Consider the following 19,939-nt stretch of genomic DNA (forward strand, 5'->3'; position numbering starts at 1 on the left):
GAAATAAAAAATTATTTTTGTTATCAATTATATTTTTTATTAATTTTTTTTATTTATTGCGGACTTGTTTCGAAGCTCTCTGTTTCTATGGACGCCGTCTCTTACTTGACACAAACTGTCTAGGACGATATTAATTTATTTGTTGCGGACTATTATCCTCATCTTTTTTAGTTCTTGTTTCACAACGTTTCGGCCAACTATTCCTCTGGCCTTCATCAGGTGGTAACCACAACGGATAGGAACTCTGAATCTCCTAACTGCATTCTCAGCAATTACTGCCTTCCATAGTTGTTGTCGTCTCACCACGTTTTGGCCAAGTAAGCCTCTGGCCAGCTTTGGGTAGGATTGAAACTGCTATCTTGAGACAATTCTCACCTGGAACCGTACATTCCTATTATTTTTGTTATCAATTATTTTTTAATTTTTATTTATTGCGGACAATTATCCTCATATTTTGCCTTCGGGTCAAGATCAAAGTGTAGTATCTGTTCTTCAGATGCTGCATTTCAATCTCTTGTTCTCTGTCAGTGGAGGAGAAATCCTTCACGACTGAGACAATTTTTATTTTTGTTCCTTTTCTCCACGTTAAAAAACGACCCTGGTGTCTAACTCTGCCCCATGGGGAGGCATTGTAAATAGGAACAATTCCTCTGGCCTTCATCAGGTGGTAACCGCGACGGGATAGGAACTCTGAATCTCCTAACTGCATTCACTGCAATTACTGCCTTCCATAGTTGTTGTCGTCTCACCACGTTTTTTGCAAAGTAAACCTCTGACCGGCTTTGGGTAGGATTGAAACTGCTATCTTGAGACAATTCTCACCTGAAACCGTACAGATTCAACATCTCTATCAACTGCGCCACATGACCCGAAGGGCGATCAAGGTTGAATTTTTTTGGTCTTATAAATTCATGTTTATTTATTATCTGATTTTCCATGATCAGGTCCGTACCGAATGGTATATATATTTTTTAATTGGAATTCATTATTGAGATGAGTATTATTTATTAATTTTATGTATTGTGGACTATTATACTCATCTTTTTTATCACCTGACGAAGGCCAGAGGAATAGTTGGCCGAAATGTCATGAAACAACAACTAAGATGACGTCACTCGAAAAGAGGGCATAACTTTGAAAAACATCGGCGAGAAAAGCGACGCCCACCTAGGATTGAAATCGCTATCTTCTACGGTTCCAGGTGAGAATTGTCTGAAGATAGCGGTTTCAATCCTACGCAAAGCCGGCCAGAGGCTTACTTGGCCCAAAACGTGGTGAGACGACAACAACTACGGATGACAGTAATTGCAGTGAATGCAGTTACCACCTGACGAAGGCCAGAGGAATAGTTGGCCGAAACGTTGTGAAAACAACAACTAAGATGAGGATAATAGTTCGCAATAAATAATAATAAATGATATTCATCTCAAAAATGAATTCTAATTAAAATTATATATACCTTTCGGTACAGACCCGGACCATGGAAGATCAGATAATAAATGAATTCCAATTAAAATTAATTAGTTTTTTTGTGCAATAATTTATATCAGTTTGAAATAAGTTTTAAAAAAAAAATTTTTTTTTAAATTAAAAAAAATTTTTTTTTTTTAAATTAAAAAAAAAAATTTAAAAAAAAAATTAAATAAAAAAAGTCCACTGATGTTGACCCATTGTTAGAAATTCAGATTAGGGGCATGTGAGCGAGAAGAAGTAAGAGTTGAATCAGGGAGACAGCAACTACATGAGAACAAAAGAGTAGAAATGAGAGAGACAACAGGTACACGAGAACAAAAAAAAGTTTTAAGAAAAAAAAAAAAAAAAAAAAAAGCAGATTTCGAGCAAAAAAAAAAAAAAAAAATAGAGAACTTACATCCACAACGATTTAAACAGAAATCCACTTTTTCTGGATTAAAAAAAAAAAAAAAAAATAATAATAAAAACCAGAATTCCACTCAAAAAATCCACAACTCACAGCCTTGTTGCACGGCTTTTACAAGAATTAAATCTATATTGAAATCATGGTCAATTCTTGTCAAACGTTTATCAGTTCCACACTCACCAGGGTTGTGTTTTGTGGCAGGAGGCTTGGGTAAGGGTTGCAAAACATATTGGAGGTGTCAGCTCGCAATAAATTGGATGACGTGACGGGGGGAGTCTCCACGGGGACAGTGCCAGAACTTACGCTATTTGCAATTTTCTTCCTGAAAAAAAAAAAAACAAAAAAAAAAACATTTATTATGCCTTTAGTGTCAGAACAAGTAAAAGTTCCGCGCACATTTTTTTTTTTTTAAAGAACTTTTTATATACACCCTAGATTGTAATATCTACGATTTGCGGACGCACGTCGCGTCTACATGTATTTACCTTGACTTTTATAAAATTCTTACTATTTCAGCTCCTCTCATGTTCGCTTGGCCTTTTCGTATGTCCCTAAAAGGCTTTTTTCGCTGTTGTTCTTGGAATAGGAGGGGGGGGGGCAATTTTTTTTTTTAAGAACTTTTTATATACACCCTAGATTGTAATATCTATGATTTGCGAACGCACGTCGCGTCTACATTTATTTACCTTGACTTTCATAAAATTCTTCGTATAAATTTTTCATCTAAAAGCGAAACTAATCTGAAGCGGCTTTCATGCTGGGAACGTCCAGAAAGCAATAAGATTTGATCCATGCGGAGGAAACCCCTTATATCAGACAATTGTTATTCATTTGGACACTCCCCTTTTTTATGGGGAGCTACCCCCCCCCCCTCAACCCAACATCTTGGGGAAACAAAACCAAAAAAACTGCCTTACCGCCAAACTTAAGTGTGGGATTTCATTCCGTCTATGGTGTGATGTTTGACCTCATTAAGTTCACTTAACTTTTTAATCGTTGAATTCAAACGCTTTTTACTTCCTGTCCCGTCTTGGCTGAGCAGTAAGATGTCAGATTTTTTTTTCACACTTTCTTTTCCACTTTCGCCTCAAGGCTTCTGGTTCGTGACTACCAACAACCCACCTACCAAAACTTTTTTTTTTTTTATGCGGGCAATGCGTGCAGTTCTTATGGAATGTACGTTTAGGTTTAGGCACAGATAAAGAGTGGGGGAAATTATTGATAATGTTTTCAGCCAAACGAATATTTCTCGTGAATGTTTGGTGGGGGGGGGCATAAATTGAAGCTCAGACGAGCACTTGCTATGAAAATAACGATAAAACAGAGACAGGCTCGCAACATCTGTTCTGTGGGAAAGAGGTTGCAGGGTAGAGAAAAGGGCATCCCCCACTAGGCTACGAAGTCTATTCTGAACTCTGTCATGGCAGGATAAGTTCTTCCCAGCAGTTCCTGCCCAGATGTGACAGCTTATACTCCATCCTTAAATGTACCTGGCTCTTCTATAGGTAGAGAATTGCATCAGCAGTGAGATATCATCTGGATCAATAGAAGGATCCCATCATTTTTTCCAGCGACATTGGCAACAGATTTGATGTATGTATTCCATTTTAGATCAGGAGCTTGTCAAAACATGGAGCCTCCTCAAGACGAGAGCCATTCATTTCAAGTGATACCAGATGGAGATCAGAGCGTTGATGATGTAAAGATAGAAACTTGGTTTTAAATGCATTAAAAGTAACCAGCCACCTGTTTCCCCATTGTACCACGTGATCAAGATAAGAGGAGAGAGAATCGGAGAGAACTTGGTCATTTACGGCCTTTGATGTGCTACCTTAGATTGAAGTGTCATCAGCATAAATGTCTACGAATGATGTAAGGATGTGGTTTGGAAGATCATCAATGTAGATCAGGAAGAGAGTTGGGCCCAGGATGGACCCCTGAGGAACTCCAACATTAATACTGTGAGCTTCTGATTTCCTCCCATCAACCACTACTCTTATGAACTTACCAGAGAGAAATGATTTAATAATTGAGAATAAAATGAAATAAAAATGCTGAAATAGCTTATAAAATGAAAAGGAAAAAAAAAAAGTGACAGCGTTAAATCCTCCTCTTGTCGCTACAACGCACGAAAGTCCTTTTTCTTTCTTTCTTTACTCAACTTGCAACAAATCCTCGTGTAGCCAATATTATCTTCCACCGTTCTGTTCTCGGTCTAAACTGTCCAACCCTCATTAGAATTCGTCCCAATTGTGCACATATGCAAATTAATGGCATTCGTTCACCAATCAGCGACCTACAAAATTATGCTTGTCTTTTCTTTTCTACATTTTTCTGCTGGCAGCCAGTGCAATATAATATACTTTTTTAGCTCCTTACAACAAGTGGCTTCATGCCTTGTCTGAAGCAATTTCCATTTCAAAAAAAAAAAAATCTTGTAAACTGAGAGTACATCTTTCAAACTGCTTGGCCTAACGTTTACAGGAAACATGAGTTGGAACAATTATATTGAAAACATTACCAGGGCCGCTGCGAAAAAGGTAGGCTCTCTCTACTGTGCTAGAAAGCTACTGACACCTGAAAGTATCCTGTACCTCTATAAGGCCACCATTCGCGTATGTATGGAGTATTGTTGTCACATTTGGGCTGGTGCATCTGCTACTAGTTTCTTGCTCCTAGACAAGGTTAAAAAGAGAGTCGCAAACCTGATAGGCCCTGAACTGGCATCTAAGCTTCAGCCTCTGTCACATCGACGAAATGTTGCATCCCTCTGCTTGTTCTACAAGTATTTTAATGGTGAATGCTCTGACGAACTGCAGACACTTGTGCCCCCACGACGCAGACACCCTCGACAAACCCGACAGGCAGCTAAATCCCACCCCTACACAGTAGAGATCCCTAGATGTAAAAGATCTTTCTACTCCAGTAGTTTCTTCCCCCAGAACCGCTAGACTCTGGAATTCCATTCCAGGTTCCTGCTTCCCTAACTGTACTGACATGCAGAAGTTCAAGTGTAATGTGAACCGACATCTTGCTGCCCAAATCCCAACATAGTGCCCCAGTAGCTGCTGCCCCTGATAGTAGCCCCCCCCCTCCTACACCAAAGTGACAATGTGCCTTGTTTGGGGTGAAAATGTAATAAAAAAAAAACAAAAAAAAAAAAAACAAGTTCTGGTTGAATAACGCCAAAATAGCTTATAAAATGAATGAAAAAAAGGGGGGGGGAGCGACAATGTTAACCCGTCCTCTCGTCAATACAACGCACGAAAGTCCTTTTTTTCCCTTTCTTTCCTCAACTCACAACAAATCCTTATGCTTTGTTCTCGTTCTAAGCTGTCCAACAAAAAAACAAAACTCGACGCTATTGCTTTAGAATTTGTTTTAATAGTTACCAGAACTCTAATCTCTGGTCCCCCCTCGCCAATCTTTGACAAAAAACACCCGTCTAGCTGAATCCACTGTCAAAAACTTTCCCCACTCTTTATCTATGCCTAAATCAAAACGTAGATTCCATGAACAAAGCTTCTTTCTTAGAACTGCACGCCTGTAGAACTCTGTTCCGTCTGCCTGCTTCCCACCTGACTATAACCTGGATGTCTTCAAGTCCAACGTAAACAAATTCCTGATGAACCGCCCCCTTAAGTAGACACTTTATTAAATCTCCACACTAACGTACTGTACTTACAATAACCCTTATCCCTGAGTGGCTTCCGGGCCTTGATAAGTGTTGACCACCTTGTAAAAAAAAAAAATTTTTTTTAAATATGCAAATTAATGGCATACGTTAAGCAAAAGTATGCTCGCAAACACGGAGTCGTTTACGAGAGTGATGATTTCTATTACAGCCAGTGCAATATAATACCTTTTTTTAGCTCCTTACATCAAGTGGCTTCATGCCTTGTCTAAAGCAATTCCTATTTAAAAAAAAAAAAAAAAATCTTGTAAAGCAAAAGTTAAAACTTACTTTTTCGTGCAGCTTCCTTCTCGATTTGATTCGAAGTCACTTTCACTCGAGGCAGTGGCATCGGAATCCCCCGAAGAATCATTTATTTTTTCGTATGGCAATAATCGGTCGAGGAGGAAACTATTGAAAGAAAATAATACCAATTAGAGGGTTAGTTAGGTGTGTATTGATTTTTATTGGAATAATATGTTACAAGTATAATTTTATTGATTTTTATTGGAATAACATTAAAAATATCTATGGCTTCGTAGCGTAATGGATTACGTGCTGGACTGTAATACATATGGTCCAGGGTTCGATCCCTAGAAACAGTCAAGCTACGCTGAAAAGCGGTAGGACCACAAAACATGCATGTCCGTAAATTACTGTTTTAAAAAATAATATATAAATAAAAATATTATTTGTTTATGTCCAAATAAATAAGGGCGATTTAAAAAAAAAATACTTCTTCAAGGTGAAGATGCTCTAGTTTACCGTATTATTGTTTAAAAAATCAATAACACATATATATATATATATATATAATTTAAAGGAGATTAGAATAATAGTCTAAAGAGCTAAGTGTATTTTAATGTAATAGTGAAATTACTAGTTTAATTAAAATACAGGAAATGCTCGTTGTAATTTAGATATATAATAAGCTCGATAGTTAAATGTCCTAGAGCTAATTCAATATTAAGTAATGTGATTTATAATTTAAAAATTTAAAAAAAATTTAAAATTTAAAAATCAAAATTTAATTAAATTAAAAATCAGTTTCATAAGAAGGAACAACAACAAAGTCAATTATCTGTACGATCGTTTCGGAAATCCGTGCTTTTTATTTGTGGTATACATGAAGTCACGTAGAACAATTATACATAGTTTTTTTGGTAAGCACGGTCTCCTCATCAGCAAATTTAGGAGGATTTCTATTGAATTGAAAAGACACCAAAAATAAACCTAGCATTAAAAGTAAGGCAGATGAATCTGAAAAATTGAAGTAAAAGGTTTGGATTTAAAATTTATAAGAAAATTAGTATAGGTTAGAGATAGAAATGAGTAGAAAAAATATATATTTTTTTTTGAATTTACATAATAAATTTGATTTAAAAATATATAGATATAGTTACCTTTTAGTTTTTCTTTTTTTGAAATCAGGAACTGTATTTAAAGTAGTCATTTAGATGTTTGCTATAGCTTTTATCTCCCCTTAAAAACTTGCAAAATAAATATTCTCTCTTTATAGATATTAACTGTAGCGTCTTTAAATCAAAATACGCTAACGGAAACAATTTACTGCACGAGCGTCGCCCTTTTTAAAATTCATCATTCAATAAAATAAAAAGCTATAGCAAACATCTGACTTACTGACTAGATGGGTTTTTTTAACGAATGATAAAAAGTAATTTTTTGTATAGTTTCAAATGTTAAAAACTTCAAAGACTATATATATATATATATATATATATATATATATATATATGAGTAAAACGATTTACAATTTTGAATTGAAAATGAGTTTTATAATGAAAAAACAAACAAAATCAATAGTTTGTACGATCGTTTCGGAAACAATGTTTTATTGAAATAGACAATATATCTTTAACAATAATTTGATAAAAAGATTTTTTTTATATTCAAACAAAATCTCCTCATCAGTGTGTGTGTGTGTGGAGGTGTGTGTTAAAGACACCAAAATAAACTAGCATTTTTGTATTAAGGCAGATATTCTTGGAAATATCTAATATATATATACATATATATCTATCAATGCTCCTATAAATTCGTTTTTCTTTTGTGTGCATTGATATTCATATTAAAAACCCTCTTTTCTATTTATTTAAAAAGAAAATAAAATTTTCTTATATATGGGTTGTGGAAATGCATTCACTAGCAAAAGATCTAGCTAATTTGCATATTCTTTTAAACATTCATTTTAATTAATTCCCTGTTAGTTTTTTCGGTTTTCTAACAGGATAATCATCTTTAGTCAACTATTACGTGTAATTATATTCATGCAGATATTCTACATGATTTATACTTGCATAATATTTACGTAAAAAGTTTATAGTAAACACAAAATTGTTTCCATATATATTTATGTATACGTATATATTTTTGTTTAAAAAATGTTGCCTACCAAACTCCTCCTAGAGTTTTTGGTATACAGACATGAAACTTCATATATAAGGTATTGGAATCAATGTCAAACTTTATATTTGGGTTTTAGCCCAGAAAAATCGGTGCAAAGGTGTGAAAATTAAAAAAAAAATAAAATTTACCAGGTGAAGGTCGAACGCCGGCATTACGAATGCATAACGTCGTAGCTATTGGTTCATGTTTTAATTTTTAGCCTTGCAGTAAACATGTTTTCATAGCCTGGTCATTGACGGCAGAGGCAAAATAAATCGTGAGCTGGACGTTTTGGTTTCGATTCTCGGTGGTGGCGCATGAGTCTTTTTTTTTTCATACATTTTAAATCATTACTATATATTGAATCCAATCTATCTATCTATCTATCTATCTATCTATGAAAGTGAAAATGTCTGTGTCTTTTCTCTATGGTAATTAAGGAAAACTATTATACAGAAAGGCATTACTTTAAATATTCACACTTTTTAATATATACATATGCACATAACCTTATGAACAGTACATAGGGCCCGAGCAAAGCCGAGCGGAACTGCTAGTATATATATATATATATATATATATATATATATAGTAAAAAAATTAATAATTGTGAAATTATCAATCAGTTTCAAAAAGAAAAACAAACAAAATTTTGTTTTTCCTTTTGAAAAATTTATCAGTCTTGTATTTATAAGATTAGGATTAATCCATTTAACTACTTATCACCCCCACTATGATTAGTATATTTACATTCTTATTTATTTAAAATTAGATGTATAAAGGTTAAAAATATTTTTACATATATACATATATACATATACATATACATATATATATATATATATATATATATATATATATATATATGAAATAAAATGGAGGTGAAAGGACCTGAATACTCAACGTTTCGCCCGATTTATGCGGGCTTCTTCAAGAGGGATGGTCATTGACGAGTCGGAGGATTGGGGCTATATATAATGATGGGAGAGAGCAGCGTGTTTTCCTTATGTAAATTAGATGTCATATGTACAAGTATATACATTTTATGAGAGAAAATAAATTCGTAATTTCACTTAATTTTATTATTTTTATTTTACTTATTTACTGTATTTTATTTTATCACTGTCTATTTTTAGACTCCATTTTATCACCTCCTATTCTTATTTTTAGACACCATCTTTTAAGTTACTATGCTATTTTATCCCAATTCAATTATCTCTAAATTTTTAAATAAAAAAATACAAAAGAAACTTCCTTCGTAATCTCGCGTCATTTTATTTACTTAATCTATCACCGCTATATTTCCAGACGCAATTTTTTTTTTTCTTTAATCTCTACGATATTTTAACTTTTAGACGTAATCCACCACACTAGTTTACTCTAATTTATTTTCTCTCATAAAATGTTGGCCTTTTGGTCAAGATCAGAGTGTAGTATCTGTTCTTCAGATGCTGCACTTCTATTTCTTGTTCTCTTTCAGTGGAGGAGAAATCCTTCACGACTGAGACAATTTTTATTTTTGTACCTTTTCTCCAAGTTAAAAACCGACCCTGGTGTCTAACTCTGTCCCGTGGGGAGGCATAGTAAATAGGTACATAAGGAAAACACGCTGCTCTCCCCCATCATTATATATAGCCCCAATCCTCCGACTCTCTCGTCAATGACCATCCCTCTTGAAGAAGCCCGCATAAATCGGGCGAAACGTTGAGTATTAAGGTCTATCCACCTCCATTTTATTTCATATCGTCGGATTTAATCCAGCTCAACAGTCATATATATATATATATATATATATATATATATATCTTGCATACTCTTATACATTTTAAAGATAAAAACTGCAAACCTTTTATCTCTGGAGACCTTCAGCAATTTTCTTTGGGCTTTTCGAAGCTCTTCTAAAAAACATTCTTGCTCCTAAAAGAGGAAAGAAAAAGACACATGTGCATCAAAGAAAATGTTTTAATAATAAAAAAAATACAGTGAAACCCGGATATAAGAGATCAAAATAGAAGAAACCCGGATATAAGAGAGATTTCCTCTGGTCCCAAATTAGAGCCTGTGTTAATGCACAGTGTAGCATGGCTATAAGTGTAATTCGGATATATAAGAGAGCAGTAGCCCCCTCCCCCCTGGGAGGGGTCTCTTATATCCGGGTTATACTGTAATTGAATAACAAGAGAGATAGAGTGATGTAAGACACATATAAAAAAATAATCAAAGGGAGGGAGAGAGAAAGAGAGATAGAAATAGAAACGTATAGAAAGAGAGAAAATTTTTGTACAGGCATTCAAAATTATCGTAGCCTTTTGAAAATTCAGTAAATTATTGCCATACATCTTATGAGATGATTGGCCAAGTTTTATGATTTCGGGTTCAAATCAAAAGCCTGACGGTCACAGCTGGTGAATTTCAAAAAATACAATTTGGACGTGAGGACACTTTAAAAATTCTGTTTTAAACGTGGAAAAAATGCCACAGAAACATATGGAATGCTTCAGACTGCTTTTGGACCATCTTGCATGAAATGAGCATCAGATTTTGAGTGGCATAAGAGATTCAAGGAAGGCAGGGAATCTGTGAAAGATGATGAAAGGTGTGGGAGGAGTAAGGAAGTCAGAACACCAGAGTTGATTGGCCAAATAAAGAATTTCATGGATAAGGACTGCCGTGGTTCTGTGCAATTTTTTTTTTTTTTTTTTTTTACATAGGCGTCACCACTTACCAAGGCCGATAGGCCACTCAAGGATAAGGGTTAAAGAATGTACAGTAGTCAAAAAGACAATATAGTAATCGACAGTAATGGAAGTTCGGTAAATTTGTTAACTTAAGTGGAATCCAATAAAAAAAAAAATTTTTTTTTTTTAAATGGAAAACAACAACTAATAAAGATGAGAATAATAGTCCGAAATAAAAATAAATTAATATATATAATGCTCATCTCAAAAATGAATTCCAGTTAAGGAATAATATATATATACAAATCGGTACGGACCCGACTATGGAAGATCAGATAATAAATAAACGTGGATTTATAAGATCAAAGAATGGCGCAGTTGATAGAGACGTTGAATCTCTACAGTTCCAGATGAACATTGTCTGAAGATAGCGGTTTCAATCCCACCCAAAGCGTGCCAGTGGTTAATTGGCCAAAATGTGGTGAGACGACAACAACTACAGATGGCAGTGATGGCTGAGAATGCAGTTAGGAGATTCGAAGTTCCTATCCGTCGCGGTTACCACCTGACGAAGGCCAGAGGAATTAGTTGGCCGAAACGTTGTGAATAAAACAATCCAATAAAAAAAAAAAATTTTTTAAATGGAAAATAACAACCAATAAAGATGAGACTAGTAGTCTGAAATAAAAATAAATTAATTAAGTGGAACGGCTCATAAGAAACTTGTTCACTTGAAGACAACCATACTATAGACGGCTGGAAAGCAGGAAAACGGAAGACAATTCCACAGGCGTGCAGTTCTAAGAAAGAAGCTCTGATCATGGAATCTACGTTTAGGTTTAGGCACAGATAACGAGTGATAGTGTTTTCAGCTAGACAAGTGTTTCTTGTGAAAGTTTGGCGAGGGGGGGGGACCATAGATTGAAGCTCAGTCGAACCATACTATAGACGGCTGGAAAGCAGGAAAATGGAAGACAATTCCACAGGCGTGCAGTTCTAAGAAAGAAGCTTTGATCATGGAATCTACGTTTAGGTTTAGGCACAGATAAAGAGTGGGGGGAATTATTGATAGTGTTTTCAGCTAGACGAATGTTCCTTGTGAAAGTTTGGCGAGGGGGGGGACCACAGATTGAAGCTCAGTCGAACACTTTCCATGAAAATAACGATATGTTTCTTCGTTATTAAAGCGAAAATCGAAATATTAAATTTCAAATAAAACCAATGGTATCTACTTAATTGCCATGTCACAGTAATTAACATATCCAAAAAAATAATTAAAAAAAAAAGAAACTTGTTCACGTTGGACTTGAAGACCAACCATACTATAGATGGCTGGAAAGCAGGAAAACGGAAAACAATTCCACAGGCGTGCAGTTCTAAGAAAGAAGCTTTGATCATGGAATCTACGTTTAGGTTTAGGCACGGATAAAGAGTGGGGGGAATTATTGATAGTGTTTTCATTGCCATGTCGCAGTAATTAACATATCCAAAAAATAATTTAAAAGAAAACAAAAAAAAAACGATAGGAGTAGAAAATTAATTATTAATGAAAATAGTTTTTGAAAAGTGAGTTTTGCAAAAGACGAAACTGGAGAGTTCTTGTGAAAATGTTTTTGATTATAATGGAAGGTATGACTACCAACATTTGAACAATCTTATTCATAACTACAGTTAGGACAACTGACCAATAAGGAGCCTTCAACCTCATTATAACAAGGCCGATAGCCATTAGTCGCGTGCTCTCGTGTAATGAATGAATGCGTGAATGTAGGATTGACATGAAATTCTTAAAGATAAACTAAAATGACCGAAAAATGGGCTGAAATGACTTAAATAAATAAAAAGTAAATGACAGAATGACTTTAATGAACTTAAGGATGAATTGAATGACCTTAAGAATGGCCTGAATGCTTTAAAAATAACTGGAGTCCTTCAAAAACAACTTGAATGATCTGGAGAATAAACTTGAACGGCTTTGAGACTGACTGGTTGTAAAGTGGGTGATCATTTTACATTAAATTAATACAGAAAAGTGATCCCCCACTTTATATCACAATAAGTACATGTAGTAAGAACAGATGGTGTTTATTTGCTCCCCCACTGAGCAAATTAGGCACAAGGCCGTTTTTAATGTGAGGTAAAAACCAGCTCCCCTAAAAGGGGTCACTCTGGTTACCAAAAATAATAATTGTCCCAGTATAGAGGGTTTCCCCTCCATTGACTGGTACAAATTATCTTAAGTGCAGCATCTGCCGGAACAGATACTACACTTTGATCTTGGTCAAAAGGCCAAGAAAAGGGTGTTTTGTATTTATTTGCTTCCTCACGTAGCAAATTAGGCACAAGGCCGTTTTTTAATGTGGAGATGGAGGGAAGGGGGGCACCAGCTCCCGAGAGGTGGGAAATAGGAGCTGGATTAGAAACTGTTGGTATGAAGGGTTGCCCCTTCAGTGACCAAGTTCAGATATGTGGGGTTGGCCCCACATATGGTCTTTGCTAGTCATAGCTGGTCTTTGCTAGTCATAGCTTTGCAGCATCTGCCGGAACAGATACTACACTTTGAGATATTAAATCCTTTATTCATGTTAAAAATAGATTGAAAATCAACAATGAACAAAAAACTTAGGCACATGGCCAACTCGAAACTACACTTTGATCTTTATATTTAATTTATTTCGTGAAAATGAAAATTACAATCAAAATAATTCAATGTAAAATTAAAATAAATTAAAAGCAAAATTCAAAATTACAAAACAAATTTAGGCACAAGGCCCTATAAGAACTGGGGAGGGGAGTGTTGCAGGGTCTTTGTAGCTAAAGTAAAAATTAGAGTCTTTGGCGACTTTACTCTTGACTGGCAACATTTACCACAATACTTCATTCACTCTATGGACTCTTTGATCTTGGCCAAAAGGCCAAGAAAAGCTTAAAAAGCTAAGAACAGCATCTATTAACAACAGACCTTTGATCTTAACCAAAAAGGCCAAGAACAAAAGTGTTATGGACAGACCGATCGACCGACCGACTTATAGAGTCGCTTGCACGCGACAGAAAATATTGTATTTTGGATTCAAGTCAGTTCGCTATCAGTCTCCGTCTTTACATGATTGGAGCTACTGCCACCATCTTTGTTCTAGAGAATTACTCAACACTCAAGATTGTGACTGCATTGATTCTTCGCCGATTGGATCTACTGCCGCCATCTTTCTTCGACATAATGGCTCAACACTTAACAGTTCTAATCGTAACAAAAGTTAGGTAAGTATTTTCTGAAAATTGAAAATCTTTGGCCAATATAGCAAAACTCAATTTTTCTTTAATTGAAAACTGTTTTCATTAATAATTAATTTTCTACCTCATCGTTTTTCGTAATTTTTGGATATGTTCATTACTGCGGCATGACTAATAAGTAGATCACGCTTGTTCTGTCAGCCATAACCAGGCAAAAGTCTCAAGTAATTCCTAATTATATTTTTTAGCATCACTTAGGATTGAATCATCAACCTCTGAAAGACTGTCACTTACAACTGATTAATAGCATTTTATCCGTTGTCCGACAGGTTCATTTGTTTAGTGTGGGATTTCATAGATTCCTGTTAAAACGTTTTTGGTTCATAATGAGCGTATGACTACCAACATTTGGATGATCTTATTTATAACTACGGTTAGGACAATCAACCAATGAGAAGCTTCTAACCTCGTTATAAAAATATCAAATTTTGGATTCAAGTCAATTTGCTGTCAGTCTTTGTTTTTACACAACTGGATCTACTGTCGCCATCTTTGTTATAGAGAGTTACTCAATACTTGAAATCGTGACTGCATTGATTCATCGCCGACTGGATTTACTGCCGTCATCTTTGTTCAACATTTTACATTGTGTGTGTATTCTGTAACGACGTACATGTTTAATAGTGGGTTTTATATTTTACCTGTATATTCATGTACGTGTAAATGCATGTATGTATATACGTTGTATCATTTAGTTGATTGTCTAGTGTGTGTATTTTAATATTTATGCAACAGTTCTAACAGGAAACGATTGACGTGGACGTATCGAAACAGTTGTAGACAAACAGTTCTTTTTTTAACAGATGTAATTAAACACACCACATACCTGGAAATATACGAACATTTATTTTCATGATTCTGGCCGGCATCTTCAGAAATTACGTTTTCACATCTTGGCTGCCTGAGAAATCGCCATTCCCTGCGTCATGGAGAGACCAACTCCCCCTTGAGTCGTCTGTTGTTTCTGACGTTCAGCTTTTTTTATTTTTTATTGCATTTTCACTCCAAACAAGGCCATTGCCACTTTGTTGTAGGGGGCTACTATCAGGGACATAAGCATCAGGGATACTGTGTAGGAAGTTGGGCAGCAAGAGGTCGGTTCACGTTACACTTGAACTTCTGCATGTCAGTACAGTTGGGAAAGCAGGGTCCCGGAAGGGAGTTCTAAAGTCTAGCGGTTCTGGGGAAGAAACTACTGGAGTAGAAGGCTCTCTTGCATCTAGGTATCTCTACTGTGAAGGGGTGGGATTTAGCTGCTTGTCGGGTTTGTCGGGAGTATTTACATCGAGGGGGCACAAGTGCTTGCAGTTTGTCAGAGCATTCACCGTTAAAATACTTGTAGAACAGGCAGAGGGATGCAACATTTCGTCGATGTGACAGAGGCTGAAGTTTAGCTGACAGTTCATGACCTATCAGATTGGCGACTCTCTTTTGAACCTTGTCTAGGAGCAAGAGATTAGTGGTAGATGCACCAGCCCAAATGTGACAACAATACTTCATACATGGGCGAATGGTGGCCTTATAGAGGTACAGGATACTTTCAAGCATTAATAGCTTTCTACCACGGTAGAGAGAACCCACCTTCTTCACAGTGGTTCTAGCAATGTTCTCAATGTAATTGTTCTAACTCATGTTTCTTGTGCGCTGCCGAAGTAGCTCCAGTTCTCTCCAAACTTTACAACAAATGCCTTAATGAATCTTGCTTTCCGGACTGCTGGAAAACTGCTTCTGTTGTACCAGTTTTCAAGAATTCTAGCGAAAGAACTGACCCAGTAAATAATCGCCTCATTAGCCTCCTCTCACTTTTCGCCAAAATATTTGAAACCATAATTAACCAAGCTCTAGTCCATCACCTTACAGATGCTAAACTTTTGACTGACCAACAATATGGATTTAGGAAAGCCTGTTCCACAGCAGACATCCTAACTGTAATCTCAGAACGTATATACCAGTCACTGGACAAAGCGGGGGAGGGTAGAGCGGTAGCTCTAGATATATCTAAGGCTTTTGACAGGGTATGGCATGAGGATCATATGGCATTACTGGAAGAATATATAACATAATTAGATCCTTCTTAGATAAGAGAAAAATCCAGGTTGTCCTTGACAACGATTAATCTCCCCAAATCTACATTTCATTAAATGCCTAAGAACCCAACCGCTGATGTAACGAAAATCTGATTATTTGTTCATCCAAACCAAAAATTATGTTTTCCTAACTGTTTATTTTTCTAATCATAATAATCGATCCAGTCGCTCAAATCAATTAATATATATACTAGCGGGACCTGTGGAAATTCCACAGAGGACTCATTCATATGAAATATATTGATGTTGGCATTCTGTAGATGTTCAGTGTAAATGGAGTCGCTCTGATATTATTGTTTGTACCTATTTACAATGCCTCCCCCCACGGGAGAGTTAGACACGAGGATCGTTTTTTAACGTGGAGAAAAGGTACAAAAATAAAAAGTTGTCTCAGTCGTGAAGGACTGATCCTCCACCGAAAGAGAACAAGAAATGGAAGTGCAGCATCTGAAGAACAGATACTACACTTTGATCTTGTCCAACTTTTTTGTTAAGACTGCAAAAGTATTTATCTAATCTAGCACGAACGCCGGTAAAGCCCGGTCGTAATGTACGCTTAAATATGATATTTTAATTCTTGCAGATTTTTTATATATTATTATAGAGTTAATGTTCTATCGATTTTTATATATTATAAAGTTGTGATTTCAAAAATAACAAAAATATATCCATATGACTTGGGTGCATTCAAAACCGAAATAAAAACTTATGAAAAAAATATATGTATATATATATATATATACACAGAGTGTCCCAGAAGTCGCGCACCATATATTTATATTTATATTTTTTTTGTTTCAGATTTTATTCGATATGGGCGAGAAATTAACAATGCAAGAAAGAGTTAAATTGATTTTTATGTTTGGAAGAGATAGGGCTACATACCGCTCGGTAGCTAAAGAATTCAACGGCACTCATCCCGAGCGAGAAAAACAATTGAGCCATACCACTGTCTGCCGTTTGATCAAACGTTTCCAAGAAACAGGTTCAGTTGCTGACCGCAAGAGATGTGGTCGACGAAAGAATGTAACTGATGTGGAAACATCAACTATGGTTTTTGGCGAATGTTGCTAGAAGCCCCGTGAAATCAGTAAGGAGAATAAGCCAGGAGCTTACGATTAGCAAATCATCAGTACATCGTATTCTTAAAACACAGAAATTTCACCCGTACAAAGTGCATCTTGTACAAGCTCTACATGGCGATGACACAGATGGGCGATTAGAGTTTTGTGAATGGGTGTGTAATCACCTGGATTCTTCGATATTATTTAGTGATGAAGCAATTTTTCATTTAAATGGGAAAGTAAACCGTCACAATATGCGCTATTGGTCAGAACTAAATTCTAACTGGCATGAGGAGGGTCATCATCAGACCAACCCTAAGATAATGGTCTGGGCTGGAATATGGGAGGAGGAAATCGTTGGTCCTTATTTTTTCAATACTAACAATGTCACTGGAGAAACTTATTTAGAGCTTTTACAGACCTTCCTGTTTGAATACCTAGAAAATGTTCCTGTAATTCGACGACAAAACCTCTTATTTCAGCAAGATAGAGCTCCACCACACTTTGCTATTTGTGTGCGTGACTACCTGATTCAAAATTTTCCAGAAAGATGGATTGGGCGAAGAAGTCCCGTGGAGTGGCCACCCCGATCACCAGATCTATCACCTCTTGACTATTTCCTTTGGGGACATCTTAAATCTGTAGTTTACCAGAATCGTCCACGCACTCTTGATGATTTGAAAGATGCGATAATAATTGAATGTCAAAAAATTACTACTGAAACCCTTATTAGAGTAAAAGATAGTTTTATAAAGAGAATCGATGCATGTATTTAGGCTGAAGGTGAACAATGATTTTGCTTAATAAAATTGATATTCATTGATATTCATATTTGTTTTTATATAAATCTACATGGTGCGCGACTTCTGGGATACCCTGTATATATATATATATATATATATATATATATATATATATATATATATATATATAAATAATAAATGACAAAAGTCTATATTACAAATTTCAAGATGTTGACCATCCTACAGTTTATTTCTTGGAGAATTGTGCATTTCAACGTACATAAAGAAATAAATGGTAAGATGGTGAACAGCTGGAAATTTGGAATGTAGACTTTTGTCATTTATTTGTATATGCTCTGTAGTTACATTGAGCTTTATAAATTATTGGACTAGTGTAAATAAAAGAGGAAATAAATACGTGTTTGGTGGAAGAACAATGAAAGCACCACTTTATACTTTTCACAAAAAGAGGTTAATTTTTTTTTTTTTTACATAGGAGGCACCACTTATCAAGGCCTGGAGTACTGTATGTGGATGACTATATATATATATATATATATATATATATATATATATATATATATATATATATATATATATATATATAACTTGAGTTCCTTCAGCCATAATCAAAACCGAAACAAAAACTTATAAAGAATTCTTGATAAAATTATTTATAAAAAAAAAATAGATGATTTAAGTGCCATCAGCTACAATCAAAACCGAAACCAAAACTTATGAAGAATTCTTGGTAAAATTATTTATGACAAGAAATAGAAAACCATAACAATTAAACAACTCAGATGTAAACGTGACCCACAAAAGAACACACACTATCATATTATTATTAATAATAATAATAATGTTTTGACCCTTGGCCCTGCCTACCACAGTTTACACAGATACTACGCTATGATCATAGCCAAAGGGTCACAATATTACAGACAGAATGGATCAAGACTTAACATAATTAATGCAGAATTCTTAATTATTATAAACAGAAATAGCGTAATGGATCAAGACTTAACATAATTAATGCAGAATTCTTAATTATTATAAACAGAAATAGCGTAATGGATCAAGACTTAACATAATTAATGCAGAATTCTTAATTATTATAAACAGAAATAGCGTAATGGATCAAGACTTAACATAATTAATGCAGAATTCTTAATTATTATAAACAGAAATAGCGTAATGGATCAAGACTTAACATAATTAATGCAGAATTCTTAATTATTATAAACAGAAATAGCGTAATGGATCAAGACTTAACATAATTAATGCAGAATTCTTAATTATTATAAACAGAAATAGCGTAAAATTATTAAATGTCACGGTAAAGTGCTTAAAAAAATAAAATAAAATAAAATAAAGTAAAAACCAAAAACAGAAAGAAACGGAGACATGTGTATGCGAGCTATATGTTTTTTCTAGTTGACCGAAACGTTGTGAAAAACAATAACCAATAATAATAGCCCGAAATAAAAATAAATTAATATATATAATGCTCATCTCAAAAAATGAATTCCAATTAAGGAATAATATATATACCAATCGGTACGGACCCGACTATGGAAGATCAGATAATAAATAAACGTTGATTTATAAGATCAAAGAATCCAACCTTGATCGCCCTTCGGGGCCCGTGGCGCAGTTGATAGAGACGTTGAATCTCTACGGTTCCAGATGAACATTGTCTGAAGATAGCGGTTTCAATCCTACCCAAAGCGTGCCAGAGGTTTACTTGGCCAAAACGTGGTGAGACGACAACAACTATGGATGGCAGTGATGGCTGAGAATGCAGTTAGGAGATTTGAAGTTCCTATCCGTCGTGGTTACCACCTGACGAAGGCTGGAGGAATAGTTGGCCGAAACGTCGTGAAAAACAACAATCAATAAAAAGATAAAAACAACAACCAATAAAGATGAAAACAACAACCAATAAAGATGAGAATAATAGTCCGAAATAAAAATAAATTAAGTTCACTTTTTGTAATTAAAAAAAAAAAAAAATTACTCGAGCTGAGATGGAAACCAAAACCTAAAGACAGTGAGTCAAATACAATAACCATGAGACCGGCTTGATCCTTAAAAAGCGTTTTCAAACTAACTTAT

The 19,939-nt window shown here is 35.1% G+C and overlaps 1 protein-coding gene across 2 annotated transcripts in view; it reads right to left on the bottom strand.

The window, feature by feature from the left end:
• Positions 1–19,939, bottom strand: part of LOC145271385 (uncharacterized) — a 72,512-nt gene that overhangs the window by 39,024 nt on the left and 13,549 nt on the right. The window contains exons 3-5 of one of the 2 annotated variants that reach the window (XM_080126926.1): positions 9,805–9,875; positions 5,844–5,963; positions 2,183–2,201 (exon numbers count right to left, since the gene is read on the bottom strand). In XM_080126926.1, the coding sequence (XP_079983052.1) occupies positions 2,183–2,201; positions 5,844–5,963; positions 9,805–9,875 (210 nt within the window). Of the gene's footprint in view, positions 1–2,059; positions 2,202–5,843; positions 5,964–9,804; positions 9,876–19,939 lie in introns of both variants that reach the window. The other variant, XM_080126925.1, reaches the window with a different exon arrangement.

The sequence above is a fragment of the Euprymna scolopes genome, chromosome 46 (genome assembly GCF_053919585.1).
Source record: "Euprymna scolopes isolate OS-2025 chromosome 46, ASM5391958v1, whole genome shotgun sequence".
NCBI lineage: Eukaryota > Metazoa > Mollusca > Cephalopoda > Sepiida > Sepiolidae > Euprymna > Euprymna scolopes.